The 24,999-nt window shown below is 56.1% G+C and overlaps 1 protein-coding gene across 1 annotated transcript in view; it reads left to right on the top strand.

Annotated features, from left to right (window-relative positions):
• Nucleotides 1-24,999, top strand: part of PPARGC1B (PPARG coactivator 1 beta) — a 51,916-nt gene that overhangs the window by 22,487 nt on the left and 4,430 nt on the right. Inside the window, exons 2-11 of the mRNA XM_054168319.1 lie at nucleotides 12,913-13,086; nucleotides 15,266-15,478; nucleotides 17,325-17,441; nucleotides 18,214-19,363; nucleotides 19,987-20,023; nucleotides 20,415-20,479; nucleotides 20,934-21,699; nucleotides 22,153-22,228; nucleotides 23,072-23,193; nucleotides 23,588-23,742. Of these exons, the coding sequence (XP_054024294.1) occupies nucleotides 12,913-13,086; nucleotides 15,266-15,478; nucleotides 17,325-17,441; nucleotides 18,214-19,363; nucleotides 19,987-20,023; nucleotides 20,415-20,479; nucleotides 20,934-21,699; nucleotides 22,153-22,228; nucleotides 23,072-23,193; nucleotides 23,588-23,742 (2,875 nt within the window). The remainder of the gene's footprint in view (nucleotides 1-12,912; nucleotides 13,087-15,265; nucleotides 15,479-17,324; nucleotides 17,442-18,213; nucleotides 19,364-19,986; nucleotides 20,024-20,414; nucleotides 20,480-20,933; nucleotides 21,700-22,152; nucleotides 22,229-23,071; nucleotides 23,194-23,587; nucleotides 23,743-24,999) is intronic.

Below are 24,999 nucleotides of genomic sequence, written 5' to 3'. Positions count from 1 at the left end.
AGGCATGGTGTATTCAGCATGGGGACGGAGGCACCTGGGGAGCCTGGGCAGCTGCCTACAGGGGATTGGCAGCTGTTTTGGGAGGAGGAGGAGAAGGAGGAGGAGGAAGGCACCTGACTGCCAGGCAGCAGTCCAACTAGTTGAAACAGCTCCCATTGTGGTTTGCATAACCAAGCACAGCTTGACTGGGTTTGGGGACACGTGGCTCCACCCACTCGCCCACGGTGGGAAACCACACTGGCAGAGGAGCAGTGGATGGAGAGATTGAGAGGTTTGCTTGTTGCAGTGGTGTGCCCACTGTACCCATACTGCCAGGGGGTTGGAGGCACAGCAGTGGTGGGAGGGTGCAAAGCCAGATTTACCCACAGGCTCAGCCTGCATGGCCAGAGCAGGGTCTCACTGAGGTTCCCCCAGCTGGTGCCATGCTGAGTGTGGCCAGAAGCCTTGCTGCCCTGCCTCTGTGCTGGAGCCATTGCATTTCCTTCCAAGGTGACATTGGAGACTCTGCCCAAGGACACCTGGCCACGTTCCCACATGGTATCCCCTGGCACAGGGAATGGAGGCAGCCAAGTGAAACAGTTGGCCTCCAAAATGTGGGGAGATGGATGGGATAAAAGCGAGGTGCAGAGGCAGGCGGTGGTGAGGCCAGGAACTGAACTGCTCACATGACTGGGGAGCTGATACCAGACCCTGGGACCATTCAAAGTGTATGAAGGTGGCACACCAAACAGGTGTCTAAACCCTTGCAAGCCCTGCTTGGGGATTCAGGCCATGTGGAACATGGTACTGCCAGGGCAGAGGTGGCCACCCATGTGCTGAAGGAGACCCTCAGCTGTGATGCTCCCCACCTGGAGGTGGATGTTAGCACAGGACACCAGGCTATTGGATCCAGATTTCAGGTCTGGACTTCAGGCCAGCTTGCTGTAGGGTCTCTGGCTTTAAATTGGTCTCTGGATTAGGTGAGGTAAAAATAAGGCGAGGACAAGGCTTGGGAGCTGGCAAACTCAGGTCAGGGTTGTGAGTGAGTTGGCACAGGATGTGGAGCAGGTAAAAGGGTCTGATTTAAGCATAGGAAGTCATATTTGTGGGCTTCATCTTCACTGGTTTGGGGTGCAGATAGGGGTCCCCACCCCCAGCCACCACAATGCCAGAACTGCCAGACCCCACCTGGGCATGGAGCTCTTGCTGGAGCCTGTTGGGCTGGGGTTTTGGGAAGGGGAAAGGTGTGGTCCCTTGCAGGGGGGAATTTGGACTAGCATGAGGCTTTGTGTGTGGGGATGATTGCCTGGGTTTGCATGTGCTACTGAGGGAGCGTTTTGCCCTCAGAGAGAGTTTTCTATCTGGAGATCTTGGAGCAGTTTCTTTCCTGGGTGAGTCAGTTGTTTGTGAAGGGGGAGAGAGGAGTGACTGGTCCAGACGCCGGGAAAAGCTCAGAGGAGCAGCCAGGTTGGCAGCACTGGCTCCAGGCTGCAGCTTCCAGAAATGTTCCCTGCAGAGCCAAAAAGTGGTGACAGAACCCAAGACCTGGGTCCCTAGGGGTTGGTAGCCTGGCTGGGGTACCCACCAGTTCCCAGGACACTGGAATGCTGTAGCTCCAGGAAATGCCCAGGTCAAACAGGTTGTGTAAGTGAAAGTGCACTGGTACTGGCGGTGCCAGCACAGCAGCCCAGAGGTACTACTTGAGGATCATACCTCCACTATCCACCCTCTGAGTTGTCTACATAGGCTGTGGTCATGGGACCTGCTGTAACCTGTGCTCATTTCACTTTCCCCTGCCTCAGTTTCCCCACTGCAGTAACTGAAGCAGTATCAATACCACTGATCGGTTAATACCGGCGATTTCCTAGCACTGATGATGCCTGCCTGGAAAACACGCAGCTGGTCACCATCCCCCTTCCCAAACACTTCCCTAGGTGGTTGGAGGAGTCCCTGAAGGGGTGATGCAGCCATGTCAGCTCTCTGTAGTTTTGGGATTCTGGGGCTCCCACACCTTTTCCTGGGCAAGCCCAGGAGGTGGCAGTGCCCACACCGTGCCTGCCCACCAATGCCCAGGCTTCCCTGCTCCCCCCTTGCTGCTTTTCTCAGGGAGTGCAGACAGAGTTGTGCCAAAGCAGAGCCCAGTGGTGACCACACTCAGTGATGATGCATCTCTTCCGGTCAGGACACCTCCAGAAAATGGGAGACTGCAGTGCCCAGTCAGTGGGCTCAGCTGGAGGGAGGAGAGGAGGGACCCCCTGATTCAGGTGAAGAGATGTGGGGAATCCCTCTCCTTGCTCTCACAAGGAATCCTGGTGATGGGGAGCAGTGAGGTGCAGGCAGCATGACAATGCCATGGGGTACCAGAGCCTTGTGCAGTACAACATGCAGGAGCTGGTGTGGACAGCACTACCCATGCCCCTGCAGCAGTGCAGTGCAGCTAGGGGTGGCCTAAGGTGCCCATCCATCTGGCAGGGAGGGCTGGGCAGGGCTGGCACTTCCACCTGCACCAGGATATGTGCCTGGACATGCAGAGACAGGCCTGGTGGGAAGGTGTGGACAGATCTGAGCAGCTTTGCCCTTTCTACAGTGGTTTTCGTCCTTTGAAGCCCAATGCCTGCAGCTGAAAGCGTATTCCATGTGGGAGCTGGGCACAGCAGGTGCTCCCCTGAAGTCCCCACAGCAGAAGGGCCAGCACAGCCCCCATCTGACAGGAGAAAGGGTCTGTGGAGTCACAGTGGGTCAAGTTTGGTGATGGTGCCCTGACTCTGAGCAGGGCACAGCGTGTCACTGGAGCGTGCCTGTGGCGGCAGTGTCACGGCTGGACCTGCTGGGCGGTCAGGCTAATGCGGGAAGATCCTCCTTGCGCCTTCTTAACCCCAGCTTGAACCTTCCCTGTCTCCCACCTTGCCCTGATTAATGCTAAGAGGGTGCTTGGCTGCCAGTGGCATGGGCAGCACCGAGCAGTGCAGGACCCCACACTGTCTTCCATGGTGGGGGAGGCATCAACACCTCTCTGAGCTTTGGTACAAAACCTACAGGCAGGCAGGAGATGTGCTTTCCAACCTTCCCTGCCTGCCACCTCCTTGGCAACAAGGACAGGGAGTGCTCCTGGTGGGGGACAGGCTGCCTGGACAGTCCCAGCTCTGCATGGGAGCATCAGTGAAGTCCAAAAAGGTGCCTATGGCTCTGGGTAGTGAAGAGCATCCTGCAGATGACAGCCACAGACCTGACAGAGGGGTGACACCAGGTCGTGCTGCCGGCAGCCAGCAGGTTCTTTCCACCTGCTCATCAGTTGTGTGTGTTAAGGGGCAGGATTCAGGATGGCTTTAACCTCAGCTCCTGTTTCCTATCCATGGATCTGCCAGAATGCTCCAGGAATGACAGCCCCATGCTGAGTGCAGCAGAGCCAGGCTCCTTGCCGAGCCGCTGCCTCCTGCTAGCTGCCACCCAGAAAGCCCTGTAATTGGTGTCCCAAGGCAGGGGAGGAGTTTATTTCAGTAATGATAGCTCACCCCAAGCTGGCCTCCCCTCCACTGTCATTTCACAGCCCCAAGGCAGCAGCTCCAGAGCTGCCAGCACTGTGGGCTGAGCAGCTCCAGTGCAATGGGGACTGTGCCCCACCAGCACACTCACTGCCCGCTGCCTTCTCAGGGACCCCAAAAGCTTCCCAGCTTCCCCACATTGCCTATGCCAGCCCCCGGGAGTAGTTCAGGAATTTCTAGGACCACAGGCTGTGGATGTGGCTCCTGACAAAGCCAAGGGAAGCTTTTCAGGCACAACATCATGGCGGATCCCGAGGCTGTGGCTGTGGGTAGGGAGCTCAGCTGGGGCTGGGCTTGCCTGGGCAGCTCTGGAGCTGGATCTCAACAGGGCATGACACAGTGATGTTTACCCTGTTTCCTGTGAACAGTGTCTCTGCTTTTCACCTTGTGCTACTGTGGGTTCAACCTCACTCATTGTGTGGAGGGCTGGTGGAACAGTTGCTCACTGCCTCGGGGCAGTTATTCACTCTTCCAGCTATCTGAGAGGGATGAAGAGCTGCCATTGCCAGGGGAACGGTGCCCACAGAGATGAATTGGTGCTAGCTGGGAAGGGTTGCACCACGGGAGGACGTTTGCAATATCCTCTGCACAGACTGGGCCTCGTGGAGCCCCATCAGCCTGCAAGCTGGTGATCAAGCCTCCAAAGGGGACAGTGGGCAGAGAAGGGCAGGGCAGGGCTGCCCCTCCTCCTGCCCCTGCAGCCACCCCAGCCTGGGGAGATCCTCCTCACTGGTGTCCCTCTGCCTACAGCTGTCATGTGGCTGCTGGCTACAGAAGAGGAAGGTCTGAAAATAATCTCCCCCTCATGTTTTCCTTTCAAAAGGAGGGAGGTGTTACTGTGGGGAATTTTTGTGACCAGCAGAGCTGGCTAATAGTCAGCTCCTTGGTGAGTCAGGCACTTGCCCCCTCCCAAGGCTCATCCTACACCCTGTGGTGCCAGCCTTGCTGGAGCTCAGAGGTACCCCCACTCCCAGGCCTCCCCAGTGTGTTTTGCAGGGCCACAGCATTTCCTGCCACCTCCAGCTGTGGGCCTGTAGTCTCAAGAATTTTGGGATGCTGATGTCCCTACTGGTTTTGGCCATGGTTCCCACTGCTCTTGCTTTGTCCTTGCCCTGTGCTGGCTGTGCTGCCTCACTGGGAAATGCTGTGGTGAGGAGGTGAGCATCGTGCTGGAGCAGCTCCTGCCTGTGCCTCAATCCCTATGGCCCAGGGGTTGCATGGCAGGGAGAGACCTCCTGAGTTGATGGGATGATTTCTGGAGCAACTCCTGCTTGTGCCTCAAGCCTGTGGCCAGCGGGTCTCACGGCAGGGCTGGAGACCTCCTGAGCTGATGGAACAGTTCAGTTCCCACTGTGCTCAGTGCAGGCAAGTTTCTGTCTCTCAGTCCTGCCTTGGGTTTGGGTCAGATAACAGGAATTCCGTAGAAAACACAACCAGGGTTCAGGACCAGACCTGTGTCCTGCCTAGCTGATGCCATTAAGCAGTGCCAGCCCTGCTGCCTGCAGCACCACCTGTCAGTGTCTGGGGCAAGGCTGGCAGCAGCCACTGGCATGTGCCTATTTGGGGTGCTGGCTTCTGCTGTGCCAGGATCAGAGGGTGGTGTTTGCTGGGTTGTCTGCTGGCAGGGTTGGCGTGGGGTGCTGTTGCTTGGCTGGAAGGGTGCAGGATAAAGCTGTCACACTTCTCTTGCTATGGGAAACACTGTTATCAGCACGCTGTGTGTGCCTGACCATGCTGGTACTGCCTGGCCAGCCCTCTGCCTGACAGACCGTATCCCAGGGACAGGGCAGCCCAGCAGCCTGCATGGCACGGCACTTGGCAGCAGCCACAGTCAGCAAGTGCCCTTTCCATTAGCTGGTGTTGAAAGGAGCTGCATCTACCTGCTGCCTCCTCTCCTTGTATGGGGCAAGAACATCAGTTCTCCTTTTCTGCCCTTGTCTGGTGCTTGGTGGTGCTGTGCTAGAGAGTGACAGTGGTGGGAAGGTGTTCTGGGCTCGGTGTGGGGTTGCTGGAGCTGTAAGGTCTCCCTGGCTCTGCCCAGGGCTGGCCTGTCCCAGAGCTCCGGCAGAAATAAAGTGGACTCAGGTTTAGAGCCCAAATAAACAGCTCCCAACTAGAGTGTGAACATGCAGCTCTGTAAACCATGATGCACTTTGCTGCTGCCCTTGTTCCTAAACCTGACACACCTTTGTTTAAAATGTTCCAGCAAAGTGTTGTTTATTTAGGGCATTAATACCAGTACCTCAAGCTCCTCTTTTCTGTCGTGTGACTCAGGGATAGTTCAGTGCAATTTCTTCCATCTTCCTTCCATTTCAAAGATACCCTGGCAAGTTCATGTTTACTGTTTGCAGTTAATGGTTAATATTCCCTGCGACTGGCATCTCGTGATTGATCTTAATTACACCCTTCTAATGTAAGACAAAAGTCAGTGAGCAAGACCATGTTCGTGCTCAGGCCACGGCGCCAAGCCTGGTACCCAGCACCCCTTGTCTGGCTGGTGCCATGGGGCTGGGCGCCTGGTGCTGCCTATGCCCTTCCCCTTGCTCCTTCCACACATAATGGGTTGTGGCAGGGGGTGACTGCTTCACGTGTGCCAGTGCAGGGTGCCTGGCATGGGGCGGACAAGCAGCAGTTGGCTTTGAGCAGCTCGAGTGGAAGAAAGGATCAGCCTGCTATTTATTTTGTCCAGGCTTTAAATGCTAGAGCTGGTTTTGTCTCTTGGTGGCTGGGCTGAATCATGAAACCAGATTAGTAGAAATTAAAAAAACATTAAAAATCAATAGAGTGCAGAGGGTGAAGTGCCCACTTTCTAGCAGGACAGCAAGGTGTTGCATGCCTCTGTACAGGCTTGGGAGACTAGAGGATTCCTGTGCTCCTTTCCCCCCTAAACTGGGGAGCTGGATGGAGGAGTGGCAGCCTGCTGCTGTGCAGCCCTGCTCTGCACTCCTCTTGCCTCCCTCTACCATGTCCCATTGGTGGGTTTGCACACCTCTGCCTTTGCTGCCTCCTAACTGCTCGCCCTCTGCTTTGGGGCTTTCAGGCTATAAATATCGAGGGGTGGCAAGGGGCAGCTGGGCCAAGGTACAACCCGACACCACCTCTCCCTCATTCACAGTGACATTTTGTCAAATGCCAGTGGGAAGGGGGGTTGCTTATCTGCTGGCACACATTCTGGTGACCTTCACAGCTCTAGCCAGGTGCCTCCTTGCCGTATTTACACTTATTTTTAGCTCTCTCCTCCATTTCCACCTCTGCCCTCCTCCCTGGTACTGCAGGGGGCTGCCTGCCTCACATGGGTCCCTCTGGGCTGGGAGGGATGTGAGTGAGCTGGCGCATCCTCGCGAATGGTAAGGGACTGGCAGCACCCAAATTCGCCCCCCAGGGCACTGGCAGCCTGACGCATGGCAAATGTGTCCCCTGGGTGGGAGTCACCGGGACAGCAGGGTGCCCCCGGGGGCAGATGGGGCTGAGTTTGGCCCTAGTGTGGGTCATGGCGTCGGCATGCCCCCATCACCTCCCCGTTCTGGTGCTGGGGCAGACTGGGGGGGTACTGGGATCTGCAGGTGTCTGTCTCTGCTGCCCGAGTGGAGCTCCCAGCTGCCCAAAGCAGGGGGCAGCCGTGCTCAGCGCTGCACCAGCCAGCCTGCTGCCACCTGCCTGAGGAAGAGTTCAGCCCGGTGAAGCAGCCGTGCGGTGCCCGTCTGCTGCAGGTCTGTAATCCCCGTTTCAAGCAGTCTGTGATTACGGATTTCCCCGATAAGCCCAGGCGGCTCTCCCCAGAACCTCTGCCCAAGGATTTGCTTTCCTTGTTCGAGGCAAGCCTGGGGCGAGGGTGAGGAGGGCGAAGCTCCCCAGCCGGCCATGAACATGGGCACTGGGAGCCAGCGCTGCCCATGCCGCTGAGGGAGGGCTGGCAGGAGCTGGTACGTCATGTTCTCAGCATTTCTCACCTTCTGCTGGTTTGGGTCCCAGCCTAAATGCTACTGGCTAATTTGGGGCTCTGTCTCCAGTATGTGTGTGTGTATATTTATCCCTTATTGCTTTGGTAGGCACTGGGCTGTGGGGAGGCTCCATGGAAGGCTGAGTCACTGCTTCAGTTCCTTGGCGAGGAGATGGGCTGCCTGCTTCTGGCCGGTTCCTTTGGCCCCTCTCAGGAGATGTTGCTTCCCTTCCTTTTTCCCGAACAGCAAAGTGGCATGTGAGTGACAAGGCAATTGCAAAGCATCCTGGGGCCTTGTATGCAGGCAGCAATGCAGGTCTGACCTCCCAGGCTTAAACAGGATTAAGTTCCTGCAAAGGCGCCGTGTCCGTCCAGCAGCGCTTCGTGCCGGCAGGCTTCAGAAGCTGGAACTTTTGCAGCCTCACTAAGCATGAGCACAATGCGTGTGCCATCGCCCAGCACGCTTGGAGCCTCGCTCCAGAATGCTTGGCCACAACTTCAAGGGGCTGGACCCAGGGGTTTGCAGATAAGGGAAATTTCTACCTGTGCTGTTGTCGGGAACCACAGGGGAGAGGACCTTCAGGTCTCTTTGTTACGGTCACTGTGCCATCCCCAGCTCCTCTGTGCCAGTTACAGGCGCTGCAGGCAGCAGCCAGCTGAGCTCTCTTGCTTGCCCTGGTTTAGGTTGCCTGGCAGCAGGGTTGCAGTTTCTCCAAAATGGTGTCCGGAGGCGGCATCGCTCCTTTCCTTCTTTCCCAGCCTTGCTGCAGGGAAGGCAAAACCCCAAAGCATCAGCATTTGCCTGAAGGCTGCTGAGCTCCAGCTGGCAGGTGCCTGTTTTCAGGCTGGTATGCAGAAGCTGCCTGCCCCCTGGGCAAGCTAGCCAGCACATATGTGGAGCCAAAGTCTGCTCTTGGTCAGCTCACTGGGTTCGGCTGCCCCTGGGAACCAGCAGCTCAGCCCCAGCCTGGCTGTCCAGCCCTGCTGACTGGGAGGTTTAATCTGAGCAGCTCAAATCAAACTTTTCGGTTAACACTGAAAAAGAAGAAAACATTTCCTGTCTTGTTAATCCAATATTTGAATTAGAGTTGGGCTCAGAGAGGAGCTTCATCTCTCTGCAGAGGCTGGTTCTCACACCAGAGTTAATGCTGCTCCCAAACGAGAGAAAGACCTGAAAGGGGAAATGTCCCACCTGCTGTCCTCATGACACAGGGAGCCAGCACTGAGCTCAATGGGGCATAGTTGGATGTGGCTTCAGCCAGCAGCTGCCCTCACTCAGCTGCTGGACACATGCTGGAGCTGCTGGGTACATAAGAGATGATTGCCTACATTGTCTGCCCTCACAATTGGGTAGGGAGATGGAGCTAACTCCCTGGCCAGCTCCCTGTCTTGCACTACCTTGCCACTGCCCTGGGAAGGGCTTTGGAAAGGGACAGGGAGTTGGAGCAGCACGTGTCCTGGTGGGTACAGTCCTCAGAGCACCCAGGAGCTCTTCCATTTGCAGTCCTGGGATACAAAGGGATGCTGACCAAGGAGCCACCAGAAGCTTTCAGGCTGACTTGCTTGCATGGAGAAGGCACAGTGCAGGCCAGGGGCAAACCAGCCCCTCCTTATCTGCAGTGCTTAGGGAGAGGCCCTGCTGGTACTTACCTGGAAATGTTTAGGTGCAGCTGAGGCTCCCTGAGGCAGGACAGAGGGCAGGGTGACCTCTGGACGTCCTTGACTGCCAGTTTGGGGACTGTCCCTTGTACTTTCTCACTGTTGCCAGCTCTGACGTGGTGGACATGGATGGTGGGGCTGGCAGTGGGGCAGTGCAGCAGTGGTCAGCACAGGGCCCTCCTGCTCTGCCCCTGTGCCTGGGCATGCACAGCACCGCTGCTGCTGGATCCGGCCAGCCTCAGCAGGGGCATGAAATGAGCACAAACTCTTGGCACAAGGACCCCTGCCAGCTTCCTGGGGCAATTCCTGCTCCCACAATGGAAGTTGTAAGCCCCTGGCAGTGGGGAAGAGCTGTCTGAGCTCAGCAGTAAGAGAATAAAAACATTAATGCTCTGTCCTCCCAGCAAGGAAAGCCTCTGCAGAGGCAAAGCTCCTTGCAACACACAAGTGAGTATCATCTGCCTCTTTGTCCTGTAATTGCAATTGCATTTCTGCTAGGGCTGAGCTCAGAGTTGGGTCATGCTTTAGAGAAAGCCAAGGAGGATGGCTTTGAATGGAAGCCATTCTCCCAGATTTTAGCTTTTTTGTCACCTTTTAGCTTTGACTTTCAGGTGCCCATGCAGTGCTGCCATGGGGTATTCCTGCTGCCAGAGGGTATGCCCAGACTTGGGCTCCTGCTCCCCCAAAGGATGTAGATGTGTGGTACAGGGGCACCCATGTGGCTGCTTGGTCATCTCTCTTCCTTGGAGCTGAAATTCATCAGATAAGTCAGAATCAGCTGCCAGCAGCTTTCTGGTCACAGCCATGCTGCAGCGCACATGGGCCAGGTGTCTGGGCTGGAGGATGCCTCCAAATTTTTGAGCATGTCTCCATGGGTGTTTGCTGGCTGCACACCAAGAACCCATGGCTGATCTTCCTACAAACTCCCAAGTAAAATTAGAACAAAAGTTCACTCCTCTCCCAAGACAGCAGGAAATGCAAAGGGTGGGAAAAATGAAAGTTGGAGCAGATGAGGTTCCAGTGCCCGTAGGCAGCCTCCCCCCTAATCTGCTGCCACCCTCTCCCTGGGTGGGGGGCTGGGTCCCACTCCTGTGGCTGGCCCAGAGGGTCCCTGCTCTCAGCGCTCATTGCTGGGCTAGCAGTGCTCAGAGTTGTGGATTTCCTCCAGAGACTCAAGTCTTCAGTGGCTGGAGCAGTTAAATGAGCCATTCTAGCAGAGGGCTCTGGCTGGAGACAAGGCTTCATACTGGAATGCCCTGATGGGTGTCTGTGCAAGTGGCTCCCCACTTTTTCTGAGGGGGTGGAGGACTGACACAGAAGAGCTGGGCAGACCTGACCTGTGCTAGCTGGGAATCTGGGAGCATCCCCTGTGAACCACTGTCTCAGGGTGGCTGCATGCAGTATGGCAGTACCAGGGCACACCTGCCTCTGGGTGCCCAGAGAGGGCAACTCAGCAGCATTAGATTGCAGGAGTTTATTTTTACCCAGCCCTATTACCAATGGGGACATGTCACATCTGTGGAGCTGATCAAAAGACATCCCAAGCACTGGTGTCAGCTGCTCCTTGTGATCTCAGCACCAGGATCTTTTCCCTTGTGGCATATCAAAAGGAGCAGGAGAATTTGACTGCTTTGCTATTTTTAATTGAATGCACACAGGCACACACAGACACACAGACACACACACATATATATATATGTATGTATGGCTTTTCTAAAAATAAAAGCCTTTCCCTGTGTTCCCATGGGAAGATTTGGGGAGAAGGGGGAGCCAAAGTTGTTGTAAGACCTTTTCTGGAGCAGGCAAAGGAGCGCTAGCAAGAAAGCAGGGACAAACTGCAGCAGGTAAGGGACACATCTGAAAGGCCAAAGGACATGTGTTCCCAGAGCAGCTCAGGATGCCCCTGAGCAAAGGAGATAGGGAAAAATGTAAAATCTGTGTCCTCTGGAGCTGGCAGTGAGGAGGACAGGGACTCTTCACCACCTGCCACCTGTGCTCTGACCACCTGGGGAGGAAATGCTTTTGCAGGACAGGTTTGAAGGGCCCCAGCCTTGCAAGGTCCATGAGGAGCATCTGGATCCTGGAGCTGCTCAGGGATTTGAATAGGCAATTTTGTGCTCAATATAATTGCTGGCACCATGCTCATAGATGTCTACTGATATACCTCCCTCCATCAGCAAGGTGGAGGAAGGATGCTGGGAGGAGCATCGCCCCAGCATGGGGGCAGCTCCCTGTAGCTCCCAGCCCCACTGCAGCCATAGGCATGACTGGGCTGGCAGCCCATTGCAAGGATGCAGCACTTCCCTGCTATCAGGCCATCAGGACCTTCTCCTCTACCCTTGCTCTGTCCTCCAAACCAGTGTGTCTTCCCCTCCCACTGCCCCTGGGAGTGGACAGAGTGAAGAGTGGGGGAGAAACACAAAATGGGAGCGAGTGTGCACAGTAGTGTCCTAAACCTGATGGGGAGCATGGCACATGGGTTCCTCAGCTATGGGAGCAGAGTCAATAATCCCAGGTTATCCTAGTTTAAAAAAAAAGACAAAAGAGAGAATCATGCAGGACTGCAGCTTGATTTGAAATCTCTTGTCCTTCCTGTTGAGTGCTGGAGGACATCCTTGCAGGAGGGGAGGCCCTCACATTCTCCTGCCCCTGCAGGCTTTCTCACACGCTCAGATGTTTGCCTTCTCCAACATCCATTTGCTCTGTAAATAAACTTGCTTCCCACAATCACCAGAAAACTCCCCCTGGGCAGCCAATACCAGGAGGAGTTGGACCAGGCCTTTCCCCTCCATGTTTGAACCTGGCCACTAGAAGCAAAACCAAGCATGGCTTAAGGGCTTGGTGCAGCAGTGCAAGCAGGCAGTGCAGGCAGGCAACAAGCAGGGCAGCCTTGGTGCCAGCCCTTGCTCCTGCAGGTGCTGGATATAGCTGTAGGCTTTGTGGCCAGGCAGTGGCAGAGAGCCAGGTAGAGGTGGGACAGGTCCCAGTTCCTTTCTGAGGTTAAATGGAGATTTTTAGCTCAGTTCTTAGAGCTTGCATCACCCAGTGTGCACCTGGACATCAGCTTGTGCCTGTGCCATTTTCCTCATCCTGCATGTGCGACGTGGCAGCCAGGGTCTGTACTGCCTTGGGACGTATAGCCTCCCCAGAGAGACTGTCCCCAGGTTGCTCAGTGCCATGTGGCAGGGACAGGGTACAGAGCAGCCATGCTGACCAGGCATGAGGTCACCCACTGGAGCCTGGCCCCATGCTTTGCTGTCTCATGTGTGCCCAAGTCTGTTGCCTCGCTCTGTTATGACTGATCCCCAGGTCAGCTGGATGACCCTGGATGTCACTCTTAGGGCTCTAGAGGCAGAAGTGGCTCTCATCTCTGCTAAGAGCACCAGCAGCTACTTTGCTAGGGTCTGGGGGATTGTGCCTGAACTTCTGCTTGCTGGAGGAGGTGAGGCTCTTGCAATGCAGATGCTGCCCTTTCAACACTTGCCGCAGTGCAGGACACCAGAAGGGGGTTTGGTGGTAGTTACAGGGTGGCTTTCAGTAACCAGCAGTGCCAGGCTGTGCAAACTGATTTGTGAGATGCACAGGGAAAAGGTGCCCTCCATGCCCTGCACTGCCCTGTGGTTGCACCTGCAGCCACTAACCAAAGCTTATTTGAAAGAGGGCCTGAGTGATGGGCTTGAGCAGGGCCACAAGGGGAGACAGGCCACCTGTGCAGGGGGCTGCTGCTGCTTGTTGCTGCCTGCCCCTCTGGCATGGTGTCAGGCTCATCCACCCCTTTTCTCTTCTCCCCAGTATGAGGTGTCTGGCGAGGAGCACCTCTACTCTGACTTCCCAGAGATTGATTTGTCTCAGCTGGATGCCAATGACTTCGACTCTGCAGGCTGCTTCAGCGAGCTGCAGTGGTGTGGGGAGCACTCAGAGACCAACTCCAGCCAGTACAGCACCGACGACTCCGAGCTCCTCCAGGTATCCTCATCCTCCGGGCACAGGTTATCCAAGGATGGAGGCAGGGGCAGGGGAGGGGAAGAAGGAAAGAGGGGACACACACAACTATTAATAGCTCCTCCCCAGCTGTTTAGTGCTCCATTAATTTGTGCACCAGATCTAAATGGGGCAAGCAGAGTAAGGCTAATGAGGAGGTGGATGGGCAGGGGAGGGCTGCTGAGCCAACCCTCCTGTGATGTATTATTAGAAGGGAATTACAGCTGGTTTGCTAGGGCAGCAGTGTGGGGCTCAGGCAGAAAGAAGCCCCTTCCCATGGCTCTCCAGCTTTGGCATTCTCTCTGGGCTTGGTGCTGAGATACTCCCAGGCACAGGCAGGGCTGGTCCTCGTCCCTCAGGACTGTTTGTGTCTCTCCTTGAAGAGGAGGTGAGTATCTGGCAGAGCTGGGGCATCAGGGCAGGGCTATGAGCACAACAGGCAGGTTGGAGGCAAGGGAGTTGTAGAAGCTGCCTGGGGATCAGGAGCAGAACAAGATGGGAAGCCTGCTTACCTTTCCCTAAGCTCTTGCTATGCCAAGGATGTGCCCTATCCTCAGGGGCTGTGCCCTCCTGAGCAGCATCCAGGCCCTTACCCCTTCAGACCAGGAGGTTGCAACCCAGTGATGTCTGCTAGTCACCGACTCTGGGTTACGTTTAGAGAAGATGGAGGATTTGTGTTGAAGCAAGGAGGGGGAAAAAGGCCCCAGTATTTTCTAACCTGGCTGTAATAACAACCCTCTGGCTCCTATGCCGTGCTGATGCTGTGCTTGAAAATGGTCCAGTCCAGCTGAGGGACCTTCATCACGAGATGCATATTTTCCGCTGAACTTCCTGGGGAAAAGATAAACAGAACAGAAATGCAGAAGACAGGCCCACTAGGAGCAGTGGAGTATGATGAAATGTATCCCACTGAACTTGTATGCACAGCAGTCTCATGCCAATAGCAGGAGGAAAAGAAATGGAGCCAAAAATGGAGCATCCTGCTGCCTTTCCCTGGAGCCTGCTCTAGTGACTGCTCTAGTGCAAGGTTAGGGCACGGAACAAAAGACATTTAATTTCCAAACAAGATTAGAGAAACACAAGAGGCTGTGTGCAGTCAACAGTCCTCCTTGCTAGCCTGAATTTACCCCTGTGCTAATTTTATAGCTGATGGTAGCCTGCTTTTTGTTGGACATGGTTTACATTCAAAATATGATGGAGTAGGACCAAAAAGAAGGAACTCCTGGCTCACTTCACCCATTCCTCAGCTTCTGCATCTTCTTCTGGGCTTTTGCACTGTATATCTAGACTGGAAGGGGACTCATGGGCCTGTGCAGGACTGAGAAGGCACTGGGAGAACTGGAGGTGCATCAGCCAAGGCGAAGCCCAGATGGGAAGAGGGGCCTATGGAGACAGGTTGGGACAGGGAGGAGCAGCCTGTGGCGCTGCCTGGTCCAGCACAGCCCCAGACACTGAGAAAACTCCTGTCAGCATTCCCAGATCATGCTGTTCACTGAGAGCCCCCAGGCTGGAGGCAGGGGTTGGGAACTGTTGATCCAAGCAGACCCCACACTGCTTCGTGCAGGCTGTGGCATCTGCCCAGCGGTGCAGCCCAGGCTAAGCTTCCCCTGTGCCCTCCTGGGGGACTGTGCTCTTTCATCCACTGGGCAGCCCTGGGCTGAGCTTACTTACACCTCAGATTTTCTTTGCCTTCATTGTCAGGAGAGCTGCAAATAACCAGCCATGCCCGCTTGGATGTCTTCATCCCCACGGAGGGCAGGGGACTGTGCCTACCCCCTCCCCAGGCTCCCAGTCCAACTGGATGCTGCTCCCAGCAAGCAGTTTTCTTGGGCAAGGAGCCTTTTAATCACAGATCCTCTGTCTGCTGCTTGCTGTTTGCCTCATGATGGGGTGGAGGCAGCCACTGTGAGAGAAGATGCTCTAATTCATTCTTTTCCCACTGGGGTGAAGGGGGCCGGACCATCTCCTTTGCCAGTTGGGTCTCTCTCCTCCTGATCCCATCCAATCCCAGTGCTGTGCTGAGAAAAAGCTCTCCCAAGTCCTCTGCAGGGTCACTGGCAAGCATGGGTGCTGGTACAGCACCACCACCCCTCCCTCACCTGTGCCCAGCACCCCCTGGTTCTGCTGCCCGTCCTAACTGCCCACCTCTGCCTGCTCCTTACAGATAATAGACGGCGAGAACGAAGCGCTGCTGGCAGCCCTCACCGAGACATTGGATGATATACAGGGAGATGACATGAGCCTGGCTGCCTTCCGAACTATGGAAGAGGGGGACACACTCAACCATGCCTACACCTCGCCTGCCCCCTCCCCCAAACCCACCGTCCCGGTCACGGGCGGGCCACCCCCGGCCCCCGAGGTTGATGAGCTGTCTCTAGTAAGAACCCACTTCCTACTGTTTAAGGTGGATTTGGATGAGCCCCTGATAAGCCGGCTGCATGGGTATGATAGGAAGCAAAGGTCTGAATTTTTTCATTCTAGGCTTAAAACTCTTTTAACCGTCAATACCAAAGCATTTACTTGTATTGTATACGTATACATGTTCTGCATCATTGCTGTCACCTCCATCACCATCCTCACGGGGAACCAGCTGTGTGTATACAAATATATATATATATATATGAAGGGGGTGGTGGTGGGTGTCAAAGGGGTGGGGGCTGCTTTGACAAGACCCACACCTGCTTTTAATTAGATGTGTGGATGTGGGCCTGCCCGGGGTCTCCCAAGTGCATCTCAGCCCCGTCCCCATGGGCAATGGTGGCTCATCCTGCCTGGCTCTGCCCTGGGGTTGATCTCCCTGCTGCTCTCACAAGAGGGACAGAGAGGACTTGGCCAGAGTTTCCGAAAGCCCATGCCCTCAGCGTTCAGCAGGAGGGTTTGACCCCCCCCCCCCATGCCTTCCACCACAACCTCCTCGGGGGCTGTGTTGCTTCCAGTCCCTGCTGATTTCCTGACCAGAGCTTCCCTCTCGGTTCCCTGCAATATCAGGGCTCGAGCCTTGCTCCCCCTCCTGGTCACGACTAACTGTCAGCACTTGAAGCAAACCGCCACCATCCCCAGGAGATCCTCTGGAACAGGGGTACCCAGCCCACTACTTCCTGGGGCTCACGGTCCATCCCCCGGGGCCCCCAGCCTGGCCGCGGGGTCTCCCCAGAAGCCAGGGCTGTGGTGGGGAGGAGCGACATCCAGTGGTGAGAGTGTGCATTTCCACCGCCCACGCCCTGAGCAGGGGTATATATCACACACGTGTATGTGTATATATAGGATGTATACGTTGCAGGAAAAGGTGCTGGTTGCTTCCACCAAGAGGAGCTGCATGCCTAAAGCTGTGGCTGCCCCAGTTGACACTGCCCAGCAGACTGACTTGGGCACCCCCTATTTCTATCACCCCTTAAATCCCCCCCCTCACCTGGCCTGGGGCTCTGTGCCTGTTGGCCGGTGTGAGAGCCCCCGATCTGTCTCCTCCATGCCCCTGGCACCTACGCAGTCGTCTTGCTGTTGAGCTGTTGTCGCCTTCGGTTGTTAGCATGACTTGGGTGGATTATGAAATGTTGCTGGGGGGAGGGGGGAAGGTGTGGCTTTGTTGTTTTTCAACTAACCAGAAATGGGTTTGAGTATGCTGGTCTGCCGATCAGAAGTGGTGGCACTGTGGGTAGCCCCACTCCCATTGCCCATGGGCTGGACAGACTGTGTTGGGGAAGATCCCCAACAGGTCCCACAGGGGCTTACATCTGGAAGATGCCTTGAGCTCGTTAATGAGTCAAGGTCCCCTCTGGATGTTTTGGCTAAATGAGAAATGCACCGGGATCTGACCCATCTGCTCAAACCTGCCACTCCTGCCAGTGTAATGTCTCTGTCACCTAAGGGCAGAACTGATGGAATGAGAAGTTTGAGTGGCATGACAGTTCCTGTGCCCCTGGGAAGTAAATTCCCTCATGTCCCTACTACCCTGACCTGCCTGGGGGTCCCTGGGGATGAATGCTGTGGAGACAGCCCTTGCCCGCTCAGGGCCATGTGCCACTGGGTGCCTGTCCCTGCAGCCAGGGGGAAGTGGGAAATGCCTTCCTGCCTTTTTATATTTCCCCTGCCCCCCATTTTTGGGTCTGATGCTGAGCAGTGGATGTGCCCAGTGCAGGTGCAAGCCGCGGGGCTCTGGCCCAGCCGGCACTTTCACTCGCCCTTGCTGTGATGCCGACTCCTTTTCTTGCCACTTCTCTTTGCAGCTGAAGAAGTTGCTCCTCTCTCCATCACACGTGCCTCCGAGCTGTGAGGCTCAGCGGGACGGGAGCACCCGGCGCCCCGGGACCCCTAAGTCCCGACCCGCACGGCCCTGCACAAAGGTACTTGTCAGCGGGCAGAGCTCGAGCCCGTCCAGCGCCCACCTCGCAGGAGCCATCCTGCAGGAGGTCACCAAAGGACGGCGTCAGGGAGTGTGGGCAGGCTCTGAGCTAGGCCAGGGGCTGGGGGCAGGCGAGTCGCTGGCATTCCTATCCTTGTCTGCATGGGGGTTGCAGTCTGGGCTCAGTGAAACCTCTGGGCTTCATGCTGAGCTGAGAAATGTTTCGATCTCATTTGGACCCAGTGGGGTCAGGCCTTTCCCAGCTGTTTTTGAAAGCACTGTGTGCTCCCTGGCCACCCCCTCGACGCTGATTCTCAGCCCAAGCTGGGTGCTATTGGCTGGGAGAGCTGCATGCCGTGCTGCAGAGCCGACCCAGTCACTTAAGCTAATCTCCTGAAACCCAGCAGAAGTTGCCATCAAAGACATTTCTACTTGGCTAATGGTAATTGTGTGGTGCATTAGGCCTGGCAAATTAGATTGCCTGGGAAGAGCAGCAAATCCCTCCTGGGGAGAAGGACTATCATTGCATGCCAGCTGTTGGAAGGACAGTGCTTGGGCCTGTTGAGCTGCCAGTACCCCCAGGCCCAGTGGAAACCCCCTGTGGTGTGGGGCTGACCCCAGGCATGTTGGGATGCTGGAGGGCCTAAACCTGGGGCTTCAAGGATGTGGGGTGGCTCTGTCAGCCCAGGAAGCCTCTTGCTCTGTGCCTGGTACTTGTGTCAGGTCACGGCTGTGGGCTTGAGGCTGACTTTTCTCCTCTTATATCTCCAAAGGTGGAGGGTCCCCGGGACAGAAGGGTGAGTGTCCCGCAGACGCAGAGCCGCAGCTGCACCGAGCTGCACCGGCACCTGACCTCCACCACTCCTTGCCCCCAGACCAAAGGCCCTGGGGCACCTGAGGAGTGCCCCAGCAGCCGCCACCACCAGTCCCCAGGTGACTGCACTCATCATGAGGATGACAGTGACTCCAGTGAGGACTCGCTGAGTTCTGGTGACTCAGTGACCCCCTCCTCCTTGGCAGATGATGGCCCCAGGAGCCAGTTCTGTGAGGGGGAGATGCACTCGATGGTGGAACTCATCCGCTACATGCACACCTATTGCCTGCCAGCGCGGAAGATGCCTCTCCGTGACACCGCCGACGCCAAGGCCCAGCCTTGCAGCAGCCCCTTCAAGAGAGCAAAACCGGACTGCCCTGCAAAGCCAGGCACCCCTGTCAGCACCCAGAGCCGGCCAGGCTGCACCTGGCAAGTGTCTGGGGCCTGCAAGAAGCCTGGAGCATCCTTTTCCATCCTAAAGGAACTGCTGGCACGGGACCTGCTGTGCGATGTGAGCAAGCCATACCGCCTGGGCAAGCCTGTGTATGCTGCCCTGACCCAGCCACCTGGCTCCCACTCCCCTGTGCCACTACCCCACGATGGGGAGGATGCCGCTGGGACCTGCACATCCAGAGCCAAAACAGCAACAGAGAAGGGTGAGCCACGGCAGAGCGCCAGGCCCGAGGCAGAGGCACTGCGGGAGCCAAGTGGACTTGAGGATGATGCTGGGAAGTGTGTGGCTGTCCTGGGTGTAGCTGCAGGGAAGGTGGCCCGCAAGCAGGAGAGCACCATTTATGCTGTCCGTCGATCCAAGAGACTCAACCCTGAGCTTGGCCACTGGCTTTCCTTCCTTGAAGAGCCATCTTCTGACCCCTCCAGCCCCAGGGAGGCAGGGGATAGCCACAGCCCCCAGAATGCTCTGACTTACAGGCAACCCACACTGTGCCCAGCGCTGGAGGGCTTCTCCGCTCAAGAGCCTGCAGCTGAAGTGGAGGTGGGGGGCACAGCAGCACCAGCAGAGCTCCAGCCTCTCTCCATGTGCTCCCCGGGGCATGGTGAGGTGGGCGATGGGACTGAGAGCCGGCGCTGTGCCCTCCTGGAGCAAGCAGGTGAGGGAGTCAGGGGCTGTCACTCTGGTCACCCCTGCTGGGTGTGCCCACACTGCCTGTGCCATTTCTGCAGGCAAGTGTTGCTGGCCAGGTGTCTGGCATTCAGCTGGCAGTGAAGCTGAGAGCAGCCCCATGCACATGCATAGCCAAGTCCTGACCTATGTGCTGGCTGCCTATGGGGTCCCATGCATGGGGACCTGGGGGCTTGTTCTAGTTTTGAGGTACTGTTTCAAACCATGGGAGCCTTCTGCCTCATTTTCCCCATCCTTATAACAAGATGAAGGAGTTGGTGTAGTGCTAACCCAGAAGGAACCAGGCTGCCCCATCCCTCCAGGTCCCTTTTCCCTATGGGATTGCCCTGTGCCTGGGCACTGGGGTTCAGCTGCACTGGTGCCCCCAAATCACAGCTATCCACAAGCACTTTGTGAGCTCAAATGGCTCAACTCTGGCAGTATTAGAGCACTCTGCAGATGCTCCCTTCTTGCAGGCAGGCAAAGCCCATGGTCCCCAGCCTCTGGCCAGGCCAGGGTGGGCTGAGGGGCCCTGGCTCCTGCTGCAAGCGTCATGGGCATGGGAGGTGGCACAGCTCTGCTGATAACCCTGCTTCTCTCCCTGCCTTTCAGAAACACCTCGGTGTCTCACGCTGTCCTTGGCACAAACGTAAGTGGGCATGGGGCTAGAAGAACAGCACTGGGGCTGAAAAGCTGCCTGGGTTTGTCTGGCTGGGCAAACAGCTGCAGTGAGTGAGAGAAGCTGCTTTTGCAGAGCAGACTGAGCTGAGCAGCTGAGTGTGAGGCTATGGGAAGCCACAGCCATCACTCAGGTGCAAGAGAGCATTTCTCTGTTCCAGGGACACTGTGCCCCAGGACCCTGGCTGGGACAGGGAAGGCATGCTGCTTGTCTTGCTCACCTTTCACCCTTCTGTAGGGTTACTCTGTCAGGCACTGGCCACGGTGGGAGGGCTCTCTTGCAGGCAGTGTTTTATCAGCTTCTGGTTTCTGGAACTGTGGATCACCTGAACACTTTCTCCCAATTTTCTGTGCTTCTCCAGTGACCCAACCTTTGGGAAGAGAAACTTTGAGCCAATGCTGACTGTGGAGCTGTGTGGGACAGCAGGTAGGACAGGGTTTTAATTCCTTAATTTTGCAAAAATCCTCTCAGGGAGGGGGTAAATCTACCCTAAATTCAGACTGGAGTCAGCAGCTCCAGCCAAGCCCAGCCAAGGGGACAAGTTCATCTGCTGGCACACCCCTACTGTGCACTGCAAACTCAGGAGACTTCCCATATGCTGCCTCTGCATCACAGCACTGTGAGCAGCTCAGGGAGATGTGTTTGGGATGGAGGCACTGTTCAGAGGGCCCCTGCATGAACCAGGGGGGAAGGGAAAGTCCTCTGGTCCCTGCTGGGATCAGGCATCTTTCTTTTTCCCAAGTGCCGCTGGATGGATGAGGTTGTGGGACCAAGCAGCCTCCTCCCTTGCAATGCCTGTTGCAGCCCAGGCACCAGGGTGGGATGGGGCAGGATGGCAGGGGCAGAGCTGACTCCTGCCCTTTGTCCGGGGGGGGTTCAGGTCTCACGCCGCCCACCACTCCACCATATAAGCCTGCCGAGGAGGACCTATACAAGCCAGACATCCCCCAGGAGCCAGGGAAAGAGGATGGGACAGCCCCCAGCCCCAGGGGTGCAGGGGATCCAGCAGCTTCCTGGAAAGCCCCCAGGAAGCACCCCGAGAGGACAGAGCTCTTCGCCCACCTGAGCCGAGCGGCCGAGCGCCCCGCACTCCCCGAGCAGCAGGGTGTGCTCAAGCGGCCCTTCTCCCGCTCCTTTGGGGACCATGACTACTGCCAGGTGCTGAAGCCCGAGGCCACACTGCAGAGGAAGGTGCTCAAATCATGGGAGCCCCCGGGCCAGGTGGAGTTGGACCACAAAAGGAGGATCCCGGCTGCCCACTACCAGGGGCTGGACCTCAGCGGCAAGGAGGCAGGCGGCGAGATGCTGTGGAAGAATGGCATCAAGCAGCTGAGAGACCAGGAGATCAGAGCCAGCTTAACGAAGCACTTTGGCTTTCTGGACAGTGCTCTTGATGATGAGGACATTGTCTTCTGCAAGACCCCCGAGTATGACAATGTCTTTGAAGACAGCTGCAGTGACAGTGGCTCCCTCGTGGAGGAGGAGGAGGAAGAAGAGGAGGAGGAGGAAGAACATGGCGATACCAAGCTGTGCCGGCGGAGAAACCTCCTTTCCAGGACCACTTCACATTACTGTTCCCGGAGCAGGTCCAGCTCAGGGTCTTCGTGCTGCCGGTCCCGATCGCCCGCGAGCAGACGCACCTTCAGGTACAGGAGGGCCATGGGGAGGGCTCTTGGGACTGTTCTTGCCCCTGCATTTTTGCTCTGGTGCGTGGCAGCCCCAACTCCCTCTGCTCCGCGGGTCCCAGTAATAAAGACAATAATTAACGAAAGAAAACCTATTCAGATAATTGGTACTGCATCAGCAGCTGCTGCAAACGTCAGGCATGGCCAGAGAAAGCAGCAGGAGGAGCACACAGGGTTTGCCATGGCCCTGGAAAACCCATGGGGTGTGGGCAGGGGCTGAAGCCACACCTGGGAACCCTCTCTGACATCTATCAGAAAGGACTTTCCAGTGTCCTTCCCAGTGTTTCCAGACCCCCATCTCTTTTTGGCCTGCCTGCTGCTGCAGATGCCATGTGCCTCAGCTTCTCGAATCTTCCTCCACCAGATTCCCTCCTACTACACCCCCACGCTGACATCTTCTTCCTCACTTCCCAGGTGTGAGAATGGTGAGCAGTGTCAGAGAGGGAGCAGGCACCGGGGCCAGCTGGAGAAGAGACGAGAGAAGGCCATCGTAAGTGAGCGGGGACCTCACTCTGGGACAAAGCAATCCCCAGCTCTGAGTTCATCTCCCACTCCAGAAAATCAGTAGTGGAGCCCATTAGCCCCAGCTTCAGCGTCCCTTGGTGCAAAGCCAGCGTTAAACAAGGACATGGGGGTGGAGAGGGGAGTGAAAAACCCAGCACGAAGCAGAAGCCAACAGCGATTGGCAATACACGGAGTCCTTGGCTCAGAAATGCTCAGAGCATCCTACACGGGTGCTTCAGCACTGCTGGCATTGGCACTTAGTGGGGTGAGCTGGGGAATCCCTGAAGCTGATCAGCTGCTACAGATGTGGCCCTGCTGGAGCGGCAGCCTTGTGCACTAGGAGCCCAGCATATGCCCACAGGTGGGAGTGGGGTGGGAGGTGTGTGTGAGAGGAAATAACTTGGTCCTCTGTAGTGTTGTACACTCAGACATGCACACATTCAGGCTTGTCCCTCTGTCATTTTCTTCTGCAATGCAATAGAATTTTGCTCTGGCTATCCTTGGGAATATTTTCTGGCATTTTCACCAGGAGAAGCTGAAAAAGCTGCAGGAGAAATTAGAAGAGAAGGCAGCAGCGGTGGCTGCTCCATCCTGGATACGGCTGCCCCTGCAGCAGCGGTGTCCTGGAGATGGCACCCATGAGCTAGCTAGTGCCAAGACAGCCAGACCCTGGAGATGCCAGGCTGTGTCCAGAGCAGTATTGCCCCACTGCAGCCTGATTCCCGGTGCTGGCTTGCAAGGGCTCCTCCATGGGCCTACGTTTGCAGCCCAGTCAGCTGCGTGGAAGTGCGAGGTCCCAGAGCCTGAAACCTTTCCCTTGCTTTGCCAGGGGGAAGGCCGGGTGGTGTATATCAGAAACCTCTCCAGCAGCATGAGCTCCAGTGAACTGAAGAAACGCTTTGAGGTCTTTGGTGAAATTGTGGAGTGTCAGGTCCTGTCCAGGACTAACAGGTGGGTGGGCAGTGTGCTACAGTCTGTGGCTCCAGTGGCTGCAGACAACCCCTTTCCCTGGGCAGTAGTAGCACTGCCAGGCAGTGCAGTGTCACCCCTGCATCCAGCTGTGTGTGGGCGAGGGTGGTTGTGCTGGTGGGGTGAAATGCTCTGCCCCATGCCAAACCCCTTGCTCAGCCTAGCTTATGGTCTCAGTGCTTTGGGCAAGGAGATGCAGTGTGTCCCCAGGTCCAAGGGCATGGAGAGGGCCTGTGGGTGGGTGGGATGGCAGGATGGAGGAACAATGGGATGTAGGGATGGCAGGATGGAGTGCTGAGGGTGCAGTGCTGGGCAGAGCCACATCAAAGGGGCTGCAGGGCCCATCACATCTTGAATTCTTTCTCTGGTTGCTCAGGGGAGATAAATACGGCTTCATCACCTACCGGTATTCAGAGCATGCCGCCTTATCTCTGAAGAACGGCACCTTGCTAAGGAAGAGGAACGAGCCTTCCTTCCAGCTCAGCTCTGGTGGCCTTGGGCACTTCTTCTGGACCAGATACACTGACTTGGGTAAGAAAGCAGGAGCAGCTTTTTCCAAAGCACCTCAATTATCAGCTCAGAGCTGTAACTCCACATTGCACTGCTGAATCCTCGTCACGCAAGGATCCTAAATGTCATTAGAGCCTGCAAGAAAAGGCCACCGGCTCTCCTATGGCTCACGTAGCTGCTCTTAGCTCAGTCAGATGGCTTGGGAACCTGGGGGGAGCAAAGAAAAGCAATTGGCTTGAGGACCTGCAGTGTGTTGGCTGCAAAACAGCATTACAAACCAGGGCTGATGGGTCTCAGCTGACCACAGCCCATCCTGTCTGCTGTGTTTCTACACAGCGCTGGATGCCTTCCAGCAGAGATGTCCCTTCCCTGTCGTTAGAGAAAGCAGTCAGCAACATCTCATTAGCCCAAGAGGTGATCTGGGTGGTTTGCTGCTCCACAGGACAGATTCACCACACTGCACAAGCACTTCTGAGCCAAAATGATGGCACTAAATTGTGCTGTGGTCACATTAACTCTTTCTGTGCTTTGTGGGCTTCTGCAGGACCTCGTGCCTCACTTAGTGACCACATTAACCAAAGTCTTAGTGGACCCCCAGCCCTCCATGAGTGATGGATTGCAGCCTGAGCTGAAGGGCAGGAGTGGAACCCTGTGCTAGTCCTGCAAGACAACTGTGATCCAGGCTTCACTCAGCCCTCACTGCTCTTGGTGTTTCAGGAACACTGCACGCTCGTTTCTGTACCCTCTGCATGGAGTGAAGTGATGTTAATATCTCACTTCATGCATGAGAGACTGAGGCCCAGGAAATAAAGCCCTAAGTCTTGATTTATCTCTAGGTGCCCAGTTCAATCTTTTAGCAATCCCTCTGACCTTGGTTATGGTTGCAAATGTGGGTGCATCTAAATAAATCCCAAAGCCTCTCATTTTGGGTACAAAGATAGGAAGCAGCATGCCATGATGAAGACGTTAGCACATGGCTGTGTATTGCTGTGGGGAGGGGGCCCAGAGCTACCTCCCCTGACAGAGGAGAACCCCTCTCTATGCTCCTCACCTGCAGATGGCTGCAAGGCCAGCAGTCACCCACTCATTGTGCAGCTGTTCCTAAAATTCTGCTCATCCTGGAACAGGATGAGATGGGGAGCCCACAGGCAGAGGTGAAATGTAGCCATGCCACTCATGGCTCATTCGAAAAGGCACACTCAAAAGGGTTAAGCTGCTGATAAATTAGGCACCCTTATTTCTGGCATTTGCTTGACTTTCCCAGGCTTTTTAGTGGCA

This window comes from Dryobates pubescens, chromosome 16 (assembly GCF_014839835.1).
Source record: "Dryobates pubescens isolate bDryPub1 chromosome 16, bDryPub1.pri, whole genome shotgun sequence".
Taxonomy (NCBI): Eukaryota; Metazoa; Chordata; class Aves; order Piciformes; family Picidae; genus Dryobates; species Dryobates pubescens.
The sequence above is the reverse complement of the archived record's forward strand: the minus strand, read 5'-3'. Positions and strand labels throughout refer to the sequence as shown.